The following is a 25177-nucleotide window of genomic DNA, read 5'->3' as shown; positions in this document are numbered from 1 at the left end:
ACACACACACATACACACACAAACACATACACACACATACATACACACACATATCCACACATACTCTCTCACACAGATACAGACACACACAAACACAGAGACACAGACACCCCCACACACCCACAGACACACACACACACTTACTCTCTCACACAGACACACAGGCACACGCACACAAACGTTTTACTGCAACTTTTTGACAGGTTCCACGTTTGCCCTGTACAGGACAGTGTTGGAGAGATTATCTGGGGACGTGGGGTTTAGGGAACACCACTATGTAGAACTCCAGGGAAAGTCTGGGGGGATAGAGAGAGGGAGTGCGGTCAGTCATTTGGAGGCGGTGCCTGGGCTCCCATCAGTCCAGCACTGTTCTCGGTAGCATTTCAGTAAGCCACGTTCACCTTTAATCATTGTAAACAAAAGACGTTATCAGTGTTGGAAACACGTCTTTGATGTAATGTTTCTATCGGGACCTCGAGATCTCCTTCGGATAACCCGATATTCGGATAATTGATATTTGGATGATCAAAGTTCCTCTGTAGGTGGTACACACTGCCACTACTGAGCGTCGGTGTGGGAGGGAGTCAATGTGGGGCCAATCAAGTGGGGGTCCCTGGATGGTGTCGTGTTTCTTGAGTGTTATCGGGGCTGCCCCCATCCAGGCCGCACTTATTCCTGACTTGTGCCTTGTAGGTGGTGAACAGGGATCGGAATGTGAGTAATGCAGACCAATGGTGTGTCCAGCTGCCGAACTAGAAAGAACAGACAGTCCAAATGGGGGGGTGGTGGAGGGGAATGGAGAGAGGGCGACAGAGATTGGAACAAGTAAAACGAAAAAGAAGGGAAGAAATGGGAGTTGTAAAATGCCCAGTGTGAAGATGAGATGTTGTTCCTCCAGTTTGCACAGTGATTCACTGGAGTGTTGCAGCATTGCTGGGGACAGAGCAGTGGGCACGCAAGCAGGGGGGCTGTGTTAAAATGACCGACAATGAGAAGGCCGGGGTAATGCTTATGTACGGACAGGAGAATTGGATTGGAGAAACCAAACGCAGATTGGGTGACCGCTTTGCAGCACACCTCTTGTCCATGTGCAAACATGACCCTGACGTTCCTCTAGCTGGTCATTTTAACACAGCGCCCTGCTCGCGTGCCCACTGGTCTGTCCCCAGCAATGCTGCAATGGGGGAACAACATCTCATCTTCAGACTGGGCACTTTGTAACCTGCTGGACTGAAGAGTGTGAACCTACTCCCAATTCTTCCCTTTCTTTCAGATTTGCTTGTTCCATTGGTCAGCACATTGGCACAATTGTTAGCACTGCTGCCTCACAGCGCCAGAGACCCTGGTTCAATTCCTGCCTCAGGTGACTGTCTGTGTGGAGTTTACACATTCTCCTGTGTCTGCATGGATTTTCTCCCACAGTCCAAAAATGTGCAGGTTAGGTAAATTGGCTATGCTAAATTGCCTGTAGTGTTAGGTGAAAGGGACAATGTCAGCGGGTTGGTTAGTGTGGACGTTTTGTGGGTGGCACGGTGGCACAGTGGTTAGCACTGCTGCCTCACAGCGCCTGAGACCCGGGTTCAATTCCCGCCTCAGGCGACTGACTGTGTGGAGTTTGCACGTTCTCCCCGTGTCTGCGTGGGTTTCCTCCGGGTGCTCCGGTTTCCTCCCACAGTCCAAAGATGTGCAGGTCAGGTGAATTGGCCATGCTAAATTGCCCGTAGTGTTAGGTAAGGGGTAAGTGTAGGGGTATGGTGGGTTGCGCTTCGGCGGGCCGGTGTGGACTTGTTGGGCCGAAGGGCCTGTTTCCACACTGTAATGTAATGTAATCTAATCTAATCATTCTCTGTCTCCCTGTCCTCTCTCCCCTCTCCCAACCCCCTCCTCCCCCCACCTCAGTGGGACTGACTGCTCTTTCCAGTTTGGCAGTTAGATATAGCCATTGTTCTTCCATTTTTGCATTCTGATCAGTTAATCTGAATGGTCAATACTCTTTCTCCCCCATTACCCCACCATTGCATAAATTAGATTAGATTAGATTCCCTACAGTTTGGAAACAGGCCCTTCAGCCTAACAAGTCCATACCTGACCCTCCGAAGAGTAACCCACCCAGATCCATTGCCCATAATCACCCCTGGCCAATCCACCCTGACCTGCACATCTTTGGACTGTGGGAGGAAACCAGAGCACCACACAGACATGGGGAGAATGTGCAAACTCCACACAGACAGTTACCCAAGGCAGGAATGGAACCTGGGTGCACATCTTTGGACTGTGGGAGGAAACCAGAGCACCCAGAGGAAACCCACGCAGACACGGGGAGAATGTGCAAACACCACACAGACAGTTACCCAAGGCAGGAATGGAACCTGGGTCCCTGGCGTTGTGAGGCAGCAGTGCTAACCACTGAGCCACCGTGCTGCCCTGTACTGCCTCTTCCACTCTTCTCATCAGTTCTGATGAAGAGTCATCTAGACTCGAAACATTAGAGTGCTCTCTCTCCCCCCAGATGCTGCCTGACCCGCTGTGATTTCCAGCATTTCTTTTGCTTTCAGTAGTGATTCCAGCATCTGCAGTACGTTGCTCCTACCATCGGGAACATCATTCCTGCATTCATCTTGTCCAGTGTTGTTAGAATTTTATCGGTTTCTGTAAGACTACCCAACGCCCCCCTCTTCCTTCTGAATTCGAGCGAGCGTAATCTTAATCAATTCAACCTCTCCTTTGATTCCAGTCTTGTCATCCCAGGAATGCACTCAAAATCTCGACAAATGCAAGTTGAGATGCTGGGCAGGAGTGAACCACTTTGCTTAGGCCCAGAGGGCGCAGGTGAATAAAGCAGAATTTCAGCCACAGATTAGTTGAGGCAGAGTTGAAACGTAGACATTTCTCAATCTACCTGTTACAGGGATGTTGTAATTTGAGCCTAGGTATCTGTTTCAGTGGCAAGGACATTACCACTGTGTCACAAGATGGTTCAGGACTATTGACGTATACAGAGGAACCTCGACTATCCAAACCAGATGGGCAGGCACTATTTAATTCGGATAATTGATTATTCTGATAATTGATTTGATCTTAAACAAGGGAAGCTGTTCTGATCAAACTGCTCTACTGGAGAGTTTATTTAAATCTATAATTTTGATGAGTCTGCAATTTTTAGATTAGATTACCTACAGTATGGAAACAGGCCCTTCGGCCCAACAAGCCCAAACCGACTCTCCGAAGAGTAACCCACCCAGACCCATTCCCCGTATTTACCCCCGACTATGACCAATTCACCGAACCTGCACATCTTTGGATTGTGGGAGGAAATCGGAGCACACAGGGAAACCCACGCAGACACGGGGAGAATGTGCAAACTCCACACAGACAGTCGCCCGAGGTGGGAATCGAACCTCGGTCCCTGGAGCTGTGAGGCAACAGTGCTAACCACTGAGCCATCATGCCTAATTTAAACCAGCCAATCTTTGCATTCTGCCAATTGCAGGTTAAACTGAGAAGGACCAAACCCTTACCATCACATAAATATTGTATAACAAATCCAGCATTAAGCAAGGTCCCCAACAGCTTCTACAATCACAAGAGCATACATTAGTTTCCGTGATAGAAACACAGAAGTACATCTGCTCACTTTCTCTGATTTCCATGAACGGCCAGTAACATTGACAGGAATAAATCACTTACTTTTGCAAAGGACTCTAACTAACACTCGCGTAAAAAATATACAGTCGCTGATGCTTGAGATATTCCTGTTTCTTTGCTTTTGCCAGCATTTTCACATGTTCTCCGGTACAGGTTATCCAAATTCACTTACCTCTTTGCTGTAACGTTTTTAGCGGACCTTCTTGGGAAAATCCGAAGTTCGGATAATTGATGTTCGGATAATCGAGGTTCCTCTGGACACTGAATCTAACTGAAGTTGATTCCCATTAAAGAGGAAGTTGATGAACCTACAAAGGACCAGCAGATGATGCAGAGAAAAGAGCATAACCTTATGTCCCATTTCGTTCACAGACGCAGTTTACAATGTCTTTGTGTTGGTCAACAATTCAAAACCAGTTGAAAACACTGACACCGTTTTACTAACTTGCCATGCCTCAGGTTCTGTGCAGTCACGAAAATGGCTCAAAAATAGCCGAGATATCCAGTTTAATTCCAGAACGCTACTTTCTTCAGACAATGTCACCCTGACTATAGTCAATGTGAACAGAAATGATTCAGGAATATATCATTGCCAAGCCAGCAATAACTTTAGCAGTGATTCCGGGCATACCATCCTGCGGATTAATTGTAAGTACAAAGGGAGCTTAAAGCATCCTTCTACTTTCAATGTTAGCAATTGTTTTGGCTGAATAGAAATCATAGACTGTCTCGATTCCTTTATTTGATAGATGGACCAGAGAATGTCTCTATCACACCCTCAGGGCTAATTCAAGTCGAAGTGGGAAAAATGCTTACCTTACGTTGTTCTGCTGTGTCAATCCCACCTGCTCGATATCGATGGTACAATGGGAGTCGACTTTTAAACACGGGACAAGTTTCTAACATTGACTCGCTGAGCAGGAATAATAGTGGGAATTATACTTGTCAGGCTAAAAACATCATTAACAAGGAAAGCCGCAACGTTACTGTACAAGTGATTGTACAAGGTAAACAAAAGATTTACTGCAAACTTCAATACAACCTACAAAAACCTAACACCAGCTACCCTTTACATTTCGAACCGTTATCTAGATTATACTGCCCAAATTAACAACAAAAGAATCATCACTCAGGTTTTCCGAATGCAATATAATCTGAAGGCTGTTCGACTTTTGAGACTGAACAAGGTTTTACTATAGGGGAAAGGGAGATCAGTGTGGTTCTGGAAAAGTACAGCCGGTCAGGCAGCATCCCAGGAGCAGGAGAATCGATCTTTCAATTATCAGCCCTTAATCAGGAATGTGGCGGGATGGGAGGGGGGTTTGCTGAGAGATAAATGGGAGGGGGTGAGGCGGTGGGCAAGGTAGCTGGGAAGGCGATAGGTAGATAAAGGTGAGGGGGTGCCGATAGGTCGTAGCAGAGGGTGGAGCAGATAGGTGGGAAGGAAGGTGGAGACAGGTGGGACAGTTCAAGACGGCAGTGCCGAGTTGGAGGGTTGGAGATGGGATAAGGTGGGGGGGGGGGAGGGGAGATGAGGAAAGTGGTGAAGTTGACATTGATCACTTGTGGTTACATTGGAGAGACAGGATGCTAACTTGCGGAATGTTTCAGAGAACCCCTCTGGGACATACACACCAATCAACCCCATTGCCCTGTGACCGATCACTTCAACTCCTTGTCCTGCCCTGCCAAGGACATGCAAGAATTAAAATGAAAAATCTATCTATCTCCTCCTTAAATTTACTCAATGTCTCAGCATCCACTGCACTCTGTGGGATTGAATTCCACAGTTTCATGACCCTTTGAGAGTTACAATTTCTCCTCATCTCTGTCTTAATCTGCTATCTTTTATTCTAAAACTAGGACCTCTCATTCCAGGTTGCACCACATGAAGAAATATCGGCTCCACATCCACTTTGTCAACCTCCTTGAGTATCTTATATGCCTCAATTAGATCTCCTCTCTTCCTTCTAAATTCCAGAGAGTGTAGACCTCAACAGTTCAATATCCCTTGATAAGGCAAACACCCCATCTCTGGAATCAATCTCGTGAACTTCCTCTGAACTGCCTCCAATGGAACTGCATCCCTTCCCAAGTCAGGGAAGCAAAATCGTTTGCAATACTTGGGGTGCGGTCTCGCCAATGCCTTTTACAGTTGCAGCAATACATCCTTACTTTCATATTCCATTCCTTTAGAAATAAATGCCAAATTTCCATTTGCACTTGTGGGCAGGAGCTGTAGGAAGAAACAATAACCGCATCACAGGATGAAGAGAACAGAAACTCAGTTAGCTGGTCGCATGGGAATTCATTTTCAATTTCTTGACGCTGAGCTCTACAAGTTTCGATCATGATCACTTTTATTCCAAGGACGTTTGCAATTCGAAGCTGGTCAGATATTACAACATGAAGATATCTTAAACATCTCCACATTGCTCCTGGTATGCAGTCATCTCTGGCAAGCTCAGCATTGTGTTTTCTTGCATTTTCAGGCAAACTCACTGGCAGCACCGAACTAAGTGATGGAGTCATAGTAGCCATAGTAACTGCAGTTCTTCTCAGTCTCGGTTTGATCAGCGGGATCAGTGCGTGGATGATCAAAAGGAAGAAGGATGAGTAAATGCAGTGTTTAAAATTTCCTTGCGCACCTCATAGCATTGCCCAAGGCCAGCAAAGCACGCTTTTCTTAAAAAAAAATTATTCCATTATTTCTGCTTCAGTAATTAGAAGTAAATGCAGTGTTTAAAATTTCCTTGCGCACCTCATAGCATTGCCCAAGGCCAGCAAAGCACGCTTTTCTTAAAAAAAAAATTATTCCATTATTTCTGCTTCAGTAATTAGAAGAAGAAAAAAATTGCAGATGTCAGAATCCAAATTAGACGGGGCAGGAGGCTGGATGAACACAGAAAGCCAGACAGTACCAGGAGTCAATGTTGACCTCCTACATTACCACACCGCAAATTGGAGGAACGACACCTCATCTTTCCGCCTGGGCAGCCCACAGCCGCCCCCCCTCTCTCTACACCCACCCCCAGTCCTAAAGGAGGGTTACACCTGAAATGTTGACTTCTCCACCTCCTGATGCTGCCTGGCTTGCTGTGTTCTCCCAGCCTTTTGCCTGTCTACTTCAGTAATTATAGGCATATTTGTATTCGCTGCATATTTCAAATTGATTAAGGCCTTTCTAGATAGTATATCCTTACTCTGGGACTGTAAGAACATAAGAACAAGGGGCAGGGTGAGGCCATTTAGCCCCCTGCTCTGCCATTTAACGTAATAATGGCTGATCTCCCCTTGGCCTCAATTCCTCTTTCCGGCCCACTCTTCATCACCCTACAATCCACGACTAATTAAAAATCTGTTGATCTCCTCCTTAACTTTATTCACTGTCCCACCATCCACCGCACTCTGACCATCTGAGAGAAGCAATTTCTCCTCAACTCTGATTTAACTCTGCCACTTCTTGTTCCACGGCACTTCTTCTAACCTGCTCTAATGCTCCTGACGTGGTTTTCTCTACATCAGGAGAGACCAAGCTCCGACTCGGGGAGCATCTGTGCTCTCTACGCTCCGATCAACACCACTTCCTGGTTGCCAGCCATTTTCAACACCCCCTCCCTCTCCCTTGGCGACACGTCCATCCTAGGCCTCATCCACTGTCAAAATGAGGCCACAACGCACACTGGAGGGAAAAGGCGCCTCAGGAGATTAATGGCCTCACCATAGAGTTCACCAGCTTCAAATTCTCCCTACCCCCAAACCTCATCCAATGCCCATCCCTCCCTCTCCTCCCCACCTCCTTGACCCAACTTAACCTTTCCATCTTCCTTCTCACCTGTCTGCTCCACCTATCCCACTGACCACTCATGATCACCCACTACCTGCATCCACCTATCACCATCCCAACCATCCCCCAGTCCCAACCCCTTCTCTCTATTTATTTCTGAGCTTCCTTCCCCTCTCCCCCACCACCCCAAGTCTTGATGAAGGGTCCTGACCCAAAACGTCAACTTGTCTGCTCCTCTGTCTGACTTGCTGTGCCTTTCCAGCTCCACATTTTCTCGACTCTGGAGTAAAACTCAGGCCGCTTGTTTTGTGCCCTGGAGAGGGGGTTAATAGAAAATTGTATAAATTTTTCGAAGCATTATTACACAGCTCTGGAGTAGTTGGGGTTGGACCCAAAACATAGCTAAATCAGAACTAAGATCACTACCACTACATCACAGGAACTTGAACGTCTCTCTTCACATTTTGATACTGTGATTTGACTTTGCATCTCCTATCGATTCAAACTGTAAGAGAGAGAGAGAATCTAAACATTTGGCCAGAATCGTTCTCTTTTCCAGTAGCTTCAAGTTTCCTTATTTCGCTACTTGCAGAAACAACTAAATATATAACCTTTCATTTATGTTTCATATGCTCAAGAAGACGTGGAGCAGATATTCCCTGTTTTGGGGTATTCCACAATGAGAGGCTGTAGTTTTAAACTGCAAATGGACAGACTTAAGACAGCGATAAGGAGGGATTAGTTCTCTCAAAGGGCTATGAATCTATGGAATTTGCTACCCCCCGATTGTGGTGGGTGCTGAATTAATTTGAGGAGCAGGTGTCAGATTTTTAAACAGTTGAAAGGTTATAACGACAGGGCAGTAAAGTGGAGTTGAGTCCATGCTGCAATCTGCAATGATTGTATTAAACGTGTGCTCTCAGACCCAAGGGATGGAACGGCCAATTCCTTGTCCTGGTTCTTATGTTCTTACAGTATTTATGCATAACGTGGGTGTCAGCCAGTATTCAGTGAATTTGTTGCTTCCAATTCGCAAAATATGTTCCTTAATAAGAAATCATTAATGAACATAATTTTATGTTTTGATCTACTTCTTGACATGACACTCCCCCTCAGCAGTTGATATTTTGTTCTGTCACACCACAATTGTTTAGGAATGAAGCTCAAACACAGGGACAACACGAAAGGAACTTTAGTCAAACAGCAAATGGTAGGTGAAATGTTTCAGTATTTCCACACTGCTGTGGCAGTGCAGGCTTTAACTCTGCTTGTTGACTTCGAGTTAATTTAGTGCATCATTTTGCTTTTCATTTAATTTCTTTTGTTTGTAACTAAATGAGTTTAAAAATCACACGACAGGGGGTTGTAGCAGGACTCCAAAAGCTTGTGTTTTCAACTAAACAAATTTTTAAAAATTAGAACCCAGCGTCGTGTGATTTGTCCACCCCAGACCAACGTCATAACTAAATGAAGACAAGCGAATGCATCAATCCTCGTTCTATGCTTTAGATTAGATTACATTACATTACAGTGTGGAAACAGGCCCTTCGGCCCAACAAGTCCACACCGACCCGCCGAAGCGTAACCCACCCATGCCCCTACATTTACCCCTTACCTAACACTATGGGCAATTTAGCATGGCCAATTCACCTGACCTGCACATCTTTGGACTGTGGGAGGAAACCGGAGCACCCGGAGGAAACCCACGCAGACGCTGGGAGAACGTGCAAACTCCACACAGTCAGTCGCCTGAGGCGGGAATTGAACCCGGGTCTCTGGAGCTGTGAGGCAGCAGTGCTAACCACTGTGCCACTGTGCCGCCCAGTGATTGCATGGCTCGCTTGATGTTCATTTTGAGGACACTATTCTCAACACATGCATGACTGAAAATTCTACTTCATGCACATATTCAACATTGTACTATTTTGTGAATGGTGAACAGAGGTTATTCCTAATGCGAACTATCTGCTATTGCAAATCTCTTGACTTATACATCACGCATGCTCTGTTTCTTGTCGGTTTTGACTCCTTTGACCTTTTCTTCATGAAAGCTCAAGACTGTGCAGAGTACAGTCAAAGAGTCGTACAGCACAGAAAGGGATTCTTCCATCCAACCAGTCCATGCCAAACGTAATCCCAAACTAAACCAGTCCCATTTGCCTGCTCCTGGCCCATATCCCTCTAAACATTTCCCATTCATGGCCTTATCCAAATGGCTGTTAAATGTTGTAACTGTCCCCACATCCACCACTTCATCAGGAAGCTCATTCCACACACAAATCAGCCTCTGGGTAAAAGATTTGCCCCTCATGTCTTTTTAAAATCTCTCTCCTCACACTGTGTCCCTTAGTCATGAAATCCCCCATCCTTGGGTAAAAGGTACCTGCCCTTAAACCTATCCTCATGATTTTATAAACTTGTATTAGGTCACCTCTCAACCTCCTATACTCTAGTGAAAAATGTCCCAGCCTATCGAGCCTTTCTTTATAATTCAAACCTTTCGTACCTGACAACATAATAATATCTTCTGAACCCTCTCCAGCTTAACAATACCCTACCGATAACTGGTCAACCAGGATTGAACCCAGTACTCAGGAGTCAAAGCATCTGGGTTCTCAGTCCCAACTACTCCATGCACGCACGCTACTTAGGGGACTAACAAGGAGATGGATGTTTTGAATTCTTTGGTCCCCAGTTTTTGTGAAAGGGGTTGTTAGTTCAGTTGGCCGAATGGCAGGTTTGAAGAGTGGCACCAACAGCATGGGTTCAATTCCTACAACGGTTGTAATTCCTGTTCTCTTCTTGACAACCTCTCTCCTCAGCCGAGGCGTGGGCAGATCACCACCAGTTGTGTCTGCCTAATGACTGAACAGGACTTTGACAACTTAGTCAATGAGCTCCATTTGTCTTATCAGTCAGCTATCACGACAACCCAGATAATGACGCATTCAGGCTGTTTCATAGAACATAGAACAGCACAGCACAGGCCCTTTGGCCCCTGATGTTGTGCCAACCTTTTATCCTACTGTAAGATCAAACTAACCTACATACCCTTCATTTTACTATCATCCATGTGCCTATGCAAGAGTCACTTCTGTCTGGGGACAGATGAGAGCAAATCATTTTTTTTCCTTACCTGTTGTGTAAAATGATATGTGAAATGGGACTCTGACTCTGTTACTCATTTAACATGAACATGTAAAGTTTAAATCACTCTTATAATCTTAAAGCTTCCCATTCCGAAATTAAGATTGTTTCAAATGAATGCCTTTGATTGTAATTTTCTCACCCTAGTAGCCACGGGTGCAGTGGTTAGCACTGCTGCCTCAGAGTGCCAGAGACCTGGGTTCAATTACCACCTCAGGCGACTGACTGTGTGGAGTTTGCATATTCTCCCCGTGTCTGCGTGGGTTTCCTCCCACAGTCCAAAAATGTGCAGGTTAGGGTGAATTGGCCATGCTAAATTGTCCCGTAGTGTTAGGTGAAGGGGTAAATGTAGGGGAATGGGTCTGGGTGGGTTGCTCTTCGGAGGGTCGGTGTGGACTTGTTGGGCTGAATGGCCTGTTTCCACACTGTAAGTAATCTAATCTAATCATTTATTTAGGGAAACACAGAATCCGTTTAGAAACCAGCATATAGAGCAAAAAATAAAGCTATAATTCCTCCAAAGGAAATTAATTGTTTGAAGTCTTTTGGCACTGGGATGATTCATTGATTTGAGGCTAATGTTGGTGTCTTGAAGTGTGTGTGTGTGACCAGATTACTGACAGGAAACAAGGACTTTAGTTCAGTGGAGAGACTGGACATATCAGGGTGATTCCTCTTAAAGAATTGAGGTTAAACAGAAATTTGACAGAGGTGATAAAACAATTGTGACACAGAGGATATTAGGCCAGGCTGTTTTCAGACACAGAAAAGAGCAAATTAATTGCAGGATTAAAAATTTAAAAGTTAACAGCTGTGAGATGCAGAGTTTTTCCCAGCCAAAATATACAGTCCAAAATGCCACTTCAAGCAAATTGCAAAGGAATTTCCAATGAAAATTGAAGGGAACTTATTGACAAAGCCGTGGGGAAATGGGAGTAAAGCCTCCATAGTCTTACCAGGCCATGGGGCTGCCCTCTTACTAGAGATAGACAATTAGCAGTGGTTTAACCTGAGGGTCACCACACATCAGGCAAGGGGAAAAGATTGAGAAGGACAATTCTTCATGGTAACCCTGAACTCGGTAACACAAATCCTCAATCCAACCAAATGATCCCGGGATAGTATGTAGAGCTGATAATGAAGTGGCAGGTGAAAAGGTTTGTTTCTGATTTGCTTCATTCTCTGATTCAATATGGTAAGGGTGGCACTGTGGCTCAGTGGTTAGCACTGCTGCCTCACAGTGCCAGGGCCCCACGTTCAATTCCAGCCTTGGGTGACTGTCTGTGTGGAGGTTGCACATTCTCCCTGTGTCTGCGTGGGTTTCCTCCCACAATCCAAAGAGGTGCGGGCAAGGTGAATTGGCTGTGCTAAATTGCCCATGGTGTCGGTTATTAGTCAGGGGTAAATATAGGGTAGGGGAGTGAGTCTGGGTGAGCTACCCTTCAGAGGGCCGGTGCGGACTTGTTGGGCCAAAGATTCTGTTTCCACACTGTCAAGATTCTAATTAACAATTTGCATTCCCACAGAATACTGCACTGTATTGGATGAAAATTCAGCAGCGATATATGAAAATATTCCAAGAACAGAGAAGGTTGGTCCACTTATTTTAATGGATGCTTACACTGTTGAGAGTATTGAGTAAAAACTGTCTTGTGCAACCAACGCTGTCATTTCTGTAATTGAAATGAGCTGCATTAACAGATAGGCCATACTGGGGTGAGGTCTATAGGATTCAGTTTCCTTTCCCTTACTCAGGACCCAACTGGATCTAACGACAATCCATAAACGTTCCTCGTGGAAGATAGCATCTTGATGTGGCTTTCTAATGTCATCGCCAAAATGAGAATCTCATCAGATTGAAATTGGATGAGCGTTTGCTCCTTCATTGTTCAAAGTGGACTTTCACCACTGAAATTCATTTTGAGGATGGGAAGTTTGGATCAGATTGCAATTTGAGATGTATGAAACACCAGAGACAGATCTCCGCTAACTTTGTTTAGTGTTCTAATTGTCGACAACACAAATATTCCGACACGGAGACAGACAACCAAATCAAGTCAGCCTGCCTATCCCTGCGTTTCCAACACAGTAAAATTAAAATATCAAATAACCTGCAAAATTGACCCAGTGGTTCCTAATGAGGTTAATAGCCAGCACCAGACTTTGTGAACAATTGATATCAGATACCATAGCTTAAAGATTTGACAAGCTGTTAATAATACAGTCGGTTTAGCAGAACAATGCTATGTCACAAAATAATCGAATTAACATCTATGATTTAAACCCAATCTTTCTTTATTCTAGCCCCACTCTCATACAAAGACAGACAGGCAAACAGACACAGTTTGTGTCTCCAAAATGCAAAAATAAATAACATCGAACTGGCCACTATCTTAAGCTGTTTCCGTGATTCATAACATCAGAGGAACATGGGACGGTATCTTTCTCGGTTCCTGATGTACGTAGATAGCTTCCAATAGACTCCAAGGAATATTCGTTCATTTCCTACAGAGATTCTATTCTCCATATTTTCAATAAGTTGATGATCAGGGGTTAACCAGACAGCAATCAAACTTCCATCCTGCAGTTTTTGCAGGTACTTTACTTCTGACTCAAACATAAGTGAAAGGTCAAAGTTAAACCCTGGCTTCTCTTTGTTAGACTGGTTGCCTGCCCATTATGCCCCAGTTAACATTCAATGTTTGTTATGAGCATAACGCCTCTCCAGAACCATAACATTGACAGTGCATGTTTTAACATGCTGCTGCTCTCAATCCAAAGGTCATGGTCAGCTCTCAGGTCACAGTTCCCAACTCCAAGGTAAAGATGAAGAAAACAAAATGTAAAATTCAATAGCAAACTTGATTTTTGCTCTGACTGCTGTTTGGTATGCTTTCTTTTATTGGTCCGAGTATTGAGTACAGGAGTTGGGAGGTCATGTTGCACCTATACAGGGCGTTGGTTAGGCCACGTTTGGAATATTGCGTTCAATTCTGGTCTCCTTCCTATCAGAAGGATAATGTGAAACATGAAAGGGTTCAGAAAAGATTTACAATCCTCCAAGGGTTGGAGGGATTTGAGCTAAAGAGAGAGGTTGTGTAGGCTGGGGCTGTTTTCCCCTGGAGCGTCGGAGGCTGAGGGATGACCTTATAGAGGTTTATAAAATCATGAGGGGCATGGATAGGGTAAATAGACAAAGTCCTTTCCCTGGGGTGGGGGGGCGTTCAGAACTGGAGGGCATAGGTTTAGGGTGAGAGAGGAAAGATATGAAAGAGACCTCAGGAACAATGTTTTCACGCAGAGGGTGGTACGTGTATGGAATGAGCTCCCAGAGGAACTGGCGGAGGCTGGTACAATTACAGCAATTAAAAGGCATCTGGATGGGTATATGAATAGGAAGGGTTTAGAGGGATATGGGCCCAGTACTGGCAAATGGGACTAGATTGGGTTGGGATATCTGGTCGGCAGGGACGAGTTGGAGCAAAGGGTTTGTTTCTGTTCTGTACATCTGTACGACTCTATGAGGTAGACTTGGAACTGGTTTCCTCACCAGCCTTTATTTGGGGGGGGGAGGTGGTGGCGGGGGGTGGGGGGTAGTGGTAAACTGTGGTTAACAAAGACTGCCAAAGAAAACAGCTCGATATGAGTCATCAGTTGAGAATGAGCAAAGGACCTGCCTTTGAGCTGAACTCACTTGACTGAACATGGACATGTCTAATTTCTGAAGGTACTGTGTCATTTTTTTGCAGAACCTTATTACATAATCTTTTCTCTTTAATTTCATTTGTACAGGAGAGCGATACAAATCTACCTGATGGGAACGCATTCTACTTGGTCAGGACCTCATTTTGTATATTCATTTCAAAAATCCAGTTACAATGTATTCCCTATTTTACAAAGGATCTCTTTAAATCACTCGCTACTTTTGTTCATGAATAACAGCTATCCTTTTGGTTATAACAGGAATTGCAGCCATAAGATTTGACTGTGTACTGTGAACTGACAGGTAAGTTGACAGAAAAGTTTTTAAGTTACTGAAGAGCACAGTCTTGCAGTACAGTGGTAGTGACCCTACGTCAAAGCCAGAAGATCTAGTTTCAATTCCCACATGTGTTACAACATCCTGAGCAGGTTGGTCAAAAATACTTGCAGTAATAACAAGAATACGTCTAGTACAGTAATAACCTTTGAGGCTGGGAGCCAAGGTTTTAAGTCCCACCTCTTCCAGAGATGTGTCTGAACAGATTGATTAGAAATCAGAACACTAGGAAGCTCAGCAGGATATTGTCCATACATCCCTGAAGGCAAAGGGTAGGCTAATGGGGTAGTTAAGAAGACATATGGGGTGCTTGCCCTTATCATTCAAGATAGATTATAAGAGTGAGGAGGTTATGTTGGAGATGTACAGAACTTTGGTTCGGTCACAGCTGGGGTACTGTGTGCAGTTCTAGTCTCCACACCACAGCAAGGATGTGATGGTACTGGAGGGGATCCAAAGGCATTTTACCAGGAAGTTACCTGAAGTTGAGCATAAAGAGAGGCTGTGTAAGTTCATTTGGAACAAATTACTACAGATGCTGGAATCTGTACTGAAAGCAACAAATGCTGGAGATCACAGCGGGTCAGACAGCATCCATGGAGAGAGATCAAGCTAATTCTTTGAGTCCAGATGACTGTTTGTCAGATCTCTGATGAAGAGTCATCTAGACTCGAAGTGTTAGCTTGCTTTCTGTTCATGAATGTTGTCTGACCTGTCGTGATGTCCAGCATTTGTTGCTTACTTTATCAGATCAGGTTGTTATCTTTATAACAGACGAGGTTGAGGCAGACAAAATAGAGGTGTATGAGATTACGAGGGAGTAGTTATTTCCTAATTAACCAATTTGGAAATATTATTACAATTGCTGGAGCAGATAGGGCTTGAACCCTGTTCTCCTGACCAGAGGTAGTATCATTAACGCTGCACCAGAAGAGCTTGGGATTATAAGGGACGTGGGTCGGTGAATAGAAAGCAACACTTCCCCTTGATCTGTAACGATGGAATTTTGAGGTGAAATGAAGGAAATTTAGAGTTGATTTGAGGACTTCTTTCACTCAGAAGGTGGGGACCTGTGTCTGGAATGGGCTGCCTGGGTGAGTAGTTGAGACAGGTAACCTCACAATCTTTAGCAAGCACTTGGATGAGCACTTGAAATGTCATAGCATTAAAGGCTATGAGACTAGTGTTGGAAAGTGGGACTAGTGCAGATTCAATGTTGATTTAGCAGGACAGACTTGATGGGCCAAAGACGCTCACCTGTATTGTAATTGCTCTCTGTCCATACATAGAATTACAATACATGTATTATATAATTGTATGAAATGTTTGCAAGACCTCCATTATATTCAGATTATAAAGATAGAGAATGCACACATTTTTATTTATTCTCAGAACAGGGGTAAAACATATCAAGATGGTAAATATGCATCACCATTCAATGTTGAATATCTTGTGTAAGAGTGGAGACTTTAATCTTCACAGTGTGCATATTTCCTGGAAGGCTGTTACAAAACAATCAGGTTTTCTTGAGAACAAATGTGCTTTCAGAGCTATTTACAGTGCTTACTCACACATAACCGGATCTAGTGAACCCAATTTCAACATGTGCTGTTGTGAATTTTGAACTTGAAGTGAACAGTCATTCAGGTTCTCTGCACTGTAGAATAACGCATGCCATTTGAGTGCATTGTCAACGTGCTAAGTACTGATTAGTGTTTCAGTCAGGAGGAGGTGGAAACATCATGGCACTCTCACTAACCTAACTGTCCAGAGACTCCCTAATGGAATATGTTAAAGACTTGGTTTCAACTTGCATCATTGGCTGCTGGAGAGCATTTTATTCATTGTAAAATCTGGAGTTGTTTCAAAACCTATCTCCAACTCCTCCATTCACTTCCCCTTGCTCTGTCTCTCCCTGTCACCTAATCATTCCATCTGCCTCTCACCCCATCTATCTCTCTCTTCCTCTCATCCTATCTCACACTCCACCTCTCCCTGCTGTACCATCTCGCCTCTCTCTCTCATTCTCTCCATCTTCTTTGTGCACCGTCTCTCTCCCTCTCTTTCCCATATCGTTCTCTCCCCATCTCTTTCCTGGTAGCACTGTCTCTCACACCATTACCTTCTCTTGGGGCCCCAGTCACTCCCTCTCGATCCAATTCTCTCTCTCGCCCTGTCACATTTTTCTTTTTCTGCTACTTTTCCCTGTTGCTCATCTTTCCCTCCCTCCTTTCTCAACTTCACTGAAGCCTGTAGTGTGTGAGCTTCCCCATTCCACCCCCTCCAATCCCTCTTTAACACTTTTGGGCTATCTAACTGAATGCAAAGTTGTTGCTGATTATCACTGTGGCTGCAGACCCACAGCAACGTGGTTCACTTTTAATTGCCCACTGAAGCACTATAGAATGTCAAACTACTGATTATTGAAATTCCAAAGATAACCACACTGAGCACCTTAAACAAATTAAGTTCAGCTTTGATAGGCTTCACATGGAACCAGTGCTGCATTATTTACCTAAACTTCCAGATCTGGGAAGAGGGAAAAATTAATGTTTTGGCTTCCGTTCCAGATCAACTGCTTTCTAATAGTTCAGTAGTTTCAGGACTTGAGCCTATCTGATATTCCTTCTCTGCATACAAGTAAAATCATAGAATCCCTACAATATGAAAGCAAGCCATTTGACCCCATGAGTCCACACCAAACCTCTGAGAAGCATTTCCCCCAGGCACACCCGATCCCCATAATCCTGCACTTCCCATGGCTAATCTACCTAGCCTGAATATATCTCGACACAATGGTCAACTTAGCATGGCCAATCCACCTAACCTGCACATCTTTAGATTGTGGGAGGAAACCAGATGCATCCAGAGGAAGTGCACACAGACATGGGGAGAATGTGCAAACTCCATACAGACAGTCGCCTGAGTGTGGAACCAAGTCTGCGTCCCTGGTGGTGTGAGACAGCACTGCTAACCACTGAGCCATTATGTCACCCATGAACTAGTTAGTGTTCATTAAACCACATCTGAGAGGTTTGACCGGAGACCTCTTCCTTTGAGGCAGGGTCAATTATCTAGTAGTGTTATTTCTTGGCAATTACTGCAGAGAGACCTAGGGGTCTGGAGACCTGTGTTCAAATCTCACCATGGCAGATAATGGAATTGAATTGAATAAAAATATGGAATAAAGTGTCAAATGATGACCATCAAACCATTGCTGATTACCAGGGGGAATCCCATCTAGTTCACCATTGTCCTTTAGGGAAAGAAAGCTGCCATCCTTATGTGGCTTATGTGACTCCAGACCCACAGCAATGAGGTTGACTATAGTATTGGCAATAAATGTTGGCCTAGCCAGTGATGCTCATATCCTGTTTTCATTCACAGAAACTTTATGTAGGTCTGTCAAAACCACCTGGAATTCATTCTCTACTGGGAATATATTCTGTGTCATTGTGAAACAAATTAGAACACTGATTACTTCAGATTTCTAGCAGTCAAAGTATTTTATTTCCTGAGGGCATGTCACATCTTGTTTTCCCGAGTATTTGGCAGCTTTATGCATATCACATTCCCAACCACCGACTCTGTCCTTACAGGAACTTAGATAGCTGTTTCTCTAGAGTAATATATGTAGAACCAACACTGTGTGTAATTTTGCCTCCACAGGGAATAATACAATTGACGACTTCACAACATTGTTGGTTGTGACTCGATGCAACAAGAGACAAGATTCATTAATGTCCTACCACAATGCACTTCTCTCATCTTTGCTTTTAAAATTCTTTCAGAGGCAAATCTCCCACCCCATCCCTTAAGAGTCTCCATTATTATTGTCTCACAAATTTTATTGAGCAATTTCTGAGATTCATTATTTCAATCTACATCTCAACTTGCTTGCTGCCCTCTGATTTCAGTGTTCTTACAAGCTCAGTGTACCTCCACATCATGCAAACGGTCTTCCTGGTATCCACTGACATGTCCCAGTCTTGTCATTGAGCTTCTTGATGTTAATCTATTCCTATCTCTTCCTTTCTTGCCCCCCCCCCGCATAAACATGCTCATCATCACTATCTCTCATCTTGTCACCCTCTCTCTCCAACTCTTCCATTCACTTCCTCTTGCTCTGCCTCTCTCTATCACCCAATCATTCTGTCTCAGCCCCTCTCACTCAATCTCTCTGTCTCCCTCTCACTCCAAGTTTCTGTCTCCCACCCTGTCTCTTTTCTCTTCTTGTTCCATCTTATCCTGTTGACCATCTCTCCCTCTCAACCCATTCCTCCCTTCTTAACTTTACTGAAGCCTGCATCATCTGAGCTCTTGCCCATGCACCCCATCCTCTTTAACACCTCTCCTCTGTTGTTCAACTCAATGTAAAGCTGTTGCTGAATGTCACTCTTCCCTATGGTATTGCAATCAGATTATCTGCAGCAATTTGCTGTTTCTTATCCCACAACACTACATCTCTGGGAACTCAATATCTATTTCTTTTGACTTATCATCTTGCTGCCCCACAGTAACAGCACCCATTGGCAACTGTATAAGTTTGGCAAACCTACAGTATCTGCCACTTGAATATATACAGTGATTTCTTCATGGATATTGGGTCAAAACATATGTAAAGGGTGCGTTTTTTTATTGTACTTTGCTTGGGATTGCGGACTGAACTAGGAAAATGACTATTTTACAGCAAAGGACTGAGGAAGGAATTGCTGTACTTGTAAAAAGCAACTCATTGCAACTGGTGGTTTACATTGTTCAAACTGTGGGGGGAGCTGTTTGCAGATGGGCTGGCATCACAGGGCGTGTACAAAGTGATACTCGATCAGAATTGGGTTGTGAAGTTGTGATCAAATGTGGATGCCACAAGTCATAGTCCTGACAACAATCATCTGATTGGCTCCTAGCTAGCTGAACAGCTTGGGTGTGAACGATATTGGAGGAAGTTAATGGCAGACATGCACCACTGACTCTGCAACAAACTACCGAAAGCCTGAAGAAAACTAGTTTACTTTTGTCCACACATTATTATAAGGTGCCGTCTTTTATGAATAAGACAGAAATTTTATCATGTGTGAACCAGTCTCTCTCTACCTCCTGTGAAAATGTGAGAAAACCTGAAAGAAAATATCAGAAAAGTGATGCACTCAGGAAGCAAAAGGAACAATGGATTGAGTCCTGCAGACTAGTGCTTTTGAATTGTTTCCCCAGTATTGGTTTCCCCTCCACTCATAACACCAACGTTTTTTTGTCTGTAAATGTGTACGAAAAAGGGTACTTGAGAAGGGGCTTTGAATTTTAGCTTGTATAGTTTCTGTGAAGTTTTCATAATTATTTGCCTGTGGTTAGAATCTACATATTTGTAATAAATAGCAGTTCTTGCTAAAAACCCCAAAAGGTCCATGCTTTCTATTAACCGTTCTGACATGTAAACTGGGACTTTGGATAGGTTGATAAATATTTTTCCCCTTTGTGATGACAGTGGGAATAATAGGGTTTGATTTCCAGTGAGCTATTCAAATGAGGAGTGACGCATCCGAGTTTCCCCACTAAATCTCGGCTTCTGGTTTACTGGTGGAATGAAATTTCTACCACGCACCGTCATTTCCCAAAAATGTAATTTACCTACACTTCTGATTTTGTTACTCAGCTGCGGATGGAGCAATGGCGATGATTTTTCCCACAATCCTTCGCGGCCATGACAGGCCTCAATGACTGAAAGAGGCCATTCTGTAGGGAGAGAGAGCTTGCGACGCATGCGCATGCCCTACAATCCACACTTGTTACCTTCGCTTCACTTAAGATTCTGATGAAGAGACAAACTAGATGTGTTAGCTCCAGGGTTTCCTCTGTTCCACTCCTTCCCTTCCCCCAACGCAGCACAGAGACTTGAAATACCTGTACATGCATTAACAGGCAAACCTGCAGTTTTAAACCTGAGAAAAGTTAAAAATCACACAACCCCAGGAAATAGTCCAACAGGTTTATTCGGAAGTACCAATTAAGACCAACACCGGCACCTCCACATTAAATCTGAAAAAGTCAGACCACAAATTCATCACTCAAATATTGCAAAGGAATAAAACCAAGTGATGGAGATGCCCAGAGGGAATGAAATCGCAAACACATTCAGGTAAAGCTTCACATGATTCGACACAAGACACAACATTCCTTTGAATTAGCATGTGCGGCTGTTCTGGGTGGGGAGAGGCTGCTCATTCAGCTGATTCTGCAGCCATTGGAATTGGTGTGACTCCTGTCAGGGCAACACCGGGAGGACCAAGCTTGGAGACATCCTTAGACTGGGAGAGTGGGGGATATTGATCCATAAGAAACTCCCGTTCCTTCCAACCCCCCCACCCAATTCGACTGATATCATTGGCATCGGTGAGATGCTGTAGAGCACATCAGAATCTCAAACAATCTTCATCTGCCGAAACATGTAATAATCTGCCAGAAACTCTCAACCTCTCATTTTCAGTCATCTTCCCCTCTGACGGGTGTTTCTCTATACTTTGCTAACATCAGGTTACTAAGCAAATTGAAGAAGGATATATTAAACAATTGAAAGGGAGTCAATTATCTCCCTTACAGCATCCCTATTGGTTGGACAACTCCTCCACTCAGTTCGCTGCGTCAACACTGGCCTTGGAGGGCGGTGCAGACTTTCATCAGCACCCTGACAGCGCCACCACTGGGCTGGAGTACTTACTGGATGGCGTCTCATGTTCAGCTTCCCTGCAGTGCCACCACTGGTTGGAAGAACAACTGGAGGACTCAGTCATTCAACCTGATATCAGATATTTTCTAAGTTAAAAATCATACAATACCAGGTTATAGTCCAACAGGTTTATTTGGAAGTACTGGCTTTCGGACCGCTACTCCTTGCTCGGGTACCTGGAGAGCAGGATTATAAGATACAGAATTTAGAACAATAATTCACAATGTCATGCAACTGAAACGATATATTGAACAAACCGAGATTGCTGTTAAGTGTGACTTTGTCTACCTCAGTCCAACTCCGGCACCTCCACGTCATTTTGTTTTGTCAATTCTACAGCTCTGAAGCAGGTGGAGCTTCAGCCTAGGTCTCTTGGTTCAAGAGATCGAGATGCTATCATGCACACAAGAGTTCCATATGTCAGCAGTTTAATCCACATTTGACCCAAGGCTGTAATGAGTCACAAGCTGAGTGATGGTTGCCCAACGTGTCCGACCAGATCACAGAATCCCGACAGTGTGGAATCGGGCCATTCAGCCTGTCGAGTCCACACTGAACTTCTGAAGATCATCCCACTCGCAGCCAACCTATTCCTGTAACTTTCCATTTCTTATGGCTAACCCACCTAGCCTGCAAATCCCTGGACACAATGGGCAATTTAGCATAGCTAATCCACCTTAACCTGCACATCTTTGGACTGTGGGAGGAAATCAGATGCGCCCAGAGGAAACCCACACACACAGAGGGAAAGTGTGCAAACTGCACACAGACAGTCGCCTGAGGCTGGAATCAAACCCGGGTCTCTGGCGCTAGGGGGCAGCAGTGCTCACTAGTGAGCCTCCATGCCTCACCAGGTTGGCAGCTTATTTTTAGATACGCCTCCGCCGTATCTGCTCCCAGGAGGAGCAGTTCCACCATAGAACACACCAGATGGCCTCCTTCTTTAGAGACCGCAATTTCCCTTCCCACGTGGTTAAAGATGCCCTCCAACGCATCTCATCCACATCCCGCACCTCCGCCCTCAGACCCAACCCCTCCAACCGCAACAAGGACAGAACGCCCCTGGTGCTCACCTTCCACCCTACCAACCTTCGCATAAACCAAATCATCCGCCGACATTTCCGCCACCTCCAAACAGACCCCACCACCAGGGATGTGACACATCCTACCCCAGGTATTCTCTCACGTGTCACACCTTTCACTCAGTGTAATCATAGAGTCACTCAGACAAACAGCATAGAAACAGGCCCTTCAGCCCACCATGTCTGTGCTGACCAACAGACACCAAACTAAACTAATCCCATTTACTTGCACTTGGTCCAGAGCCTATTATACTCTGGCAATTTGGTCTTAGAAATGCCAGCCATGGGGAAGAGATTCTCACAATCTACACTGTCCGTGCCTCTCATAATTTTGTACATGTCAGTCAGAACCCCCTCAGCCTTCTCTGCTCCAGGGAAAACAAATCCAGCCTATCCAGTCTCTCCTCATAACTGAGACTTTCCATTCCAGGCAACTTCCTGGTGAATGTCCTCTGCCTCTCCTCCAGTTCAATCACATTCTTCCTATAGTATGGTGACCAGAACTGTGCTCTGTAGCCTAACCAATGTCTTATAAAATTGTAACAAGACGTCCTTGCTCCTATATTCCACTCCCCAGCTAAACAAGGCCTTCATCCCATTTTCTGGATCTCTCTGCCTTTATTCCTGATGAAGGGCTTTTGCCCGAAACGTCGATTTTGCCTGTCCTCGGATGCTGCCTGAATTGCTGTGCTCTTCCAGCACCACTGATCCAGAATCTGGTTTCTAGCATCTGCAGTCATTGTTTTTACCTTTTGCTCTCCTGTACTGTTCACTCAAGCTTTGTCTCCGCAAGGATGATGTTGTCTGAGACTTTGTAAAGTATTTTATCGTGAGGATGACTATGTCAGACTGTTACTCGCCTAATCTATGAGAAAGCTTTCCCAATTTTATCATTAGACCTCAGGTATGAATAAGGAGTATATTACAGCATCGACAGAGCCAAGTTTTCTGTTGTTGATCCAGGTGCCTAGGTCAACACCAGTTGATCTATCTCTTTTCATTCCTTCTCCAATACGTTTTAGCATTTAGGTAAACTGAGTGGCGGAGGATTTAGAGCGTTACCGCATTGCTGTGGATCTGGAGTCAGGTATAGATCAGACGAGTTAAGGCCAACATTTTTCCTTCTCTGGAGGACATTAATTTTAGGCTTGCAGACATGGAATTCTTGACTGCAGAGATCTACAGAGGCTCAATCATTGATGCTGTTCAAGTCTGAGATTGGTAGATGTTTGTCTTTTCAAAAGCATGAAAGGGTATTGCAGGAAAATTGTGTTGAACTGAAAAGTCAGCCATGATCTGTTTGAACGATGGACAGGGCTCCAAAATCCTTGTTCCCATTCATCATTTTCTTCAACTCCTATCTACAGACTAGGGCGGCAGATTATTGGAAGCACCACTAGCTGCAAATTCCCTTCCAAGTCACACAACATTTGGTCTTGGAACCACAACCATGTTCACTTGAGCTTGCAGCAATATCCCTTAATAGGATTGCTGTGGGAGCACTGATACAAGGAGGAAAGTAGTGGTTAAAGAAGGCAGCTCATCAGCTTCTCCAACCAGGAATGGCCAACAGTTGCTATCCCCAGCCAACAATGCCCTCCAGTCAAAGATAAATGTCAAATGGGTCAGGAAGAAAGGGGATTAAGCGGCAAAGTGGAAGTAAGGTCAAGGATTGACCATGGGAGAATTGGATGGTGGGGCATCCTCCATGGGACGTCCCACTTCTTCTTTCTTCTGCCCTAATTTCTTGCAATCTTTGGCAGAATCTTTTGCAGGTCTGCTTCGAGCCTCCAACACAGCGGCTTCAGCTGAGGCTGTGATATGAGTCAGAATTAGATGACTCCCTCACAGTTCACTGCAGGTTAACCACAATCTGTTGTCTCAGCCTTCCAAAGGCTGACGAACCCAAGTCAATCAAACAGATTGGTTTTCACCTCACCTCTCTGCCAAAGCTATTGTGGTTAACAGCTGTACAAAAACTCAATTCCTTTACTTTCTGGATGAGAATCTCACTACACTGTCTCGCCTTTTCTTCCGTATTTCTCCAGAGTCCAATAAGTTCCAACTGTTTAAATCTCTCTGGCATTTCTTTCTTTTCTCCCTAATTATTCATATTTCCAAATTTATCAATTGAGCTAAAAGTTGGTAGTTTTAAAGCCCAGTGTAGCCAACACAAATAGTTAAAGCCACTGTGCCAGACTGTTGAGGCTTGTATTTTGCCAGTGATCATGCTGACGGCGTGCTGCACAGAGAGTCAGTGCTGAGGGAGCGCTGCAGTGTCAGAGAGTCAGTACTGAGGGAGCGCCACACTGTCAGATAGTCAGTACTGAGGGAGCACTGCGCTGTCAGAGAGTCAGTACTGAGGGAGCGCCACACTATCAGATAGTCAGTGCTGGGGGAGGGCTGCGCTGTCAGATAGTCAGTACTGAGGGAGCACTGCGCTGTCAGAGAGTCAGCACTGAGGGAATACTGTACTAGCAGAGAGTCAGTACAGAGGGAGTGCTGCACTGTCAGAGAGTCGGTACTGAGGGAGTGCCACACTGTCGGAGGGTCAGTGCTGAGGGAGTACTGCACTGTCAGAGGGTCAGTGCTGAGGGAGTGCTGCACTGTCGGAGGGAGGGAATACTACATTGTCATAGGGTTAGTAATGAGGGAGTGATGTACTATTGGAAGGTCAGTACTCAGGGAGTGCTGTATTGTCACAGAGTCAGTACTCAGGGAGCACTGCACTGTCAGAGAGTCGGTACTGAGGGAGT

General features: G+C 44.7%; 1 protein-coding gene across 1 annotated transcript in view; it reads left to right on the top strand.

The window, feature by feature from the left end:
* The window catches only part of LOC122544164 (carcinoembryonic antigen-related cell adhesion molecule 6-like), a 45504-nt gene extending 25475 nt beyond the window's left edge, over positions 1–20029 (top strand). Inside the window, exons 3-10 of the mRNA XM_043683199.1 lie at positions 4105–4293; positions 4395–4652; positions 6138–6261; positions 8587–8642; positions 12106–12170; positions 14372–14413; positions 14543–14585; positions 19526–20029. Coding sequence (XP_043539134.1) covers positions 4105–4293; positions 4395–4652; positions 6138–6261; positions 8587–8642; positions 12106–12170; positions 14372–14413; positions 14543–14557 — 749 coding nt within the window. The 3' untranslated portion in view covers positions 14558–14585; positions 19526–20029. The remainder of the gene's footprint in view (positions 1–4104; positions 4294–4394; positions 4653–6137; positions 6262–8586; positions 8643–12105; positions 12171–14371; positions 14414–14542; positions 14586–19525) is intronic.
* The last annotated feature ends 5148 nt before the right edge of the window (positions 20030–25177 follow it).

Source organism: Chiloscyllium plagiosum, chromosome 47, assembly GCF_004010195.1.
Source record: "Chiloscyllium plagiosum isolate BGI_BamShark_2017 chromosome 47, ASM401019v2, whole genome shotgun sequence".
In the NCBI taxonomy this organism is placed as follows: domain Eukaryota; kingdom Metazoa; phylum Chordata; class Chondrichthyes; order Orectolobiformes; family Hemiscylliidae; genus Chiloscyllium; species Chiloscyllium plagiosum.
The sequence above is the reverse complement of the archived record's forward strand: the minus strand, read 5'-3'. Positions and strand labels throughout refer to the sequence as shown.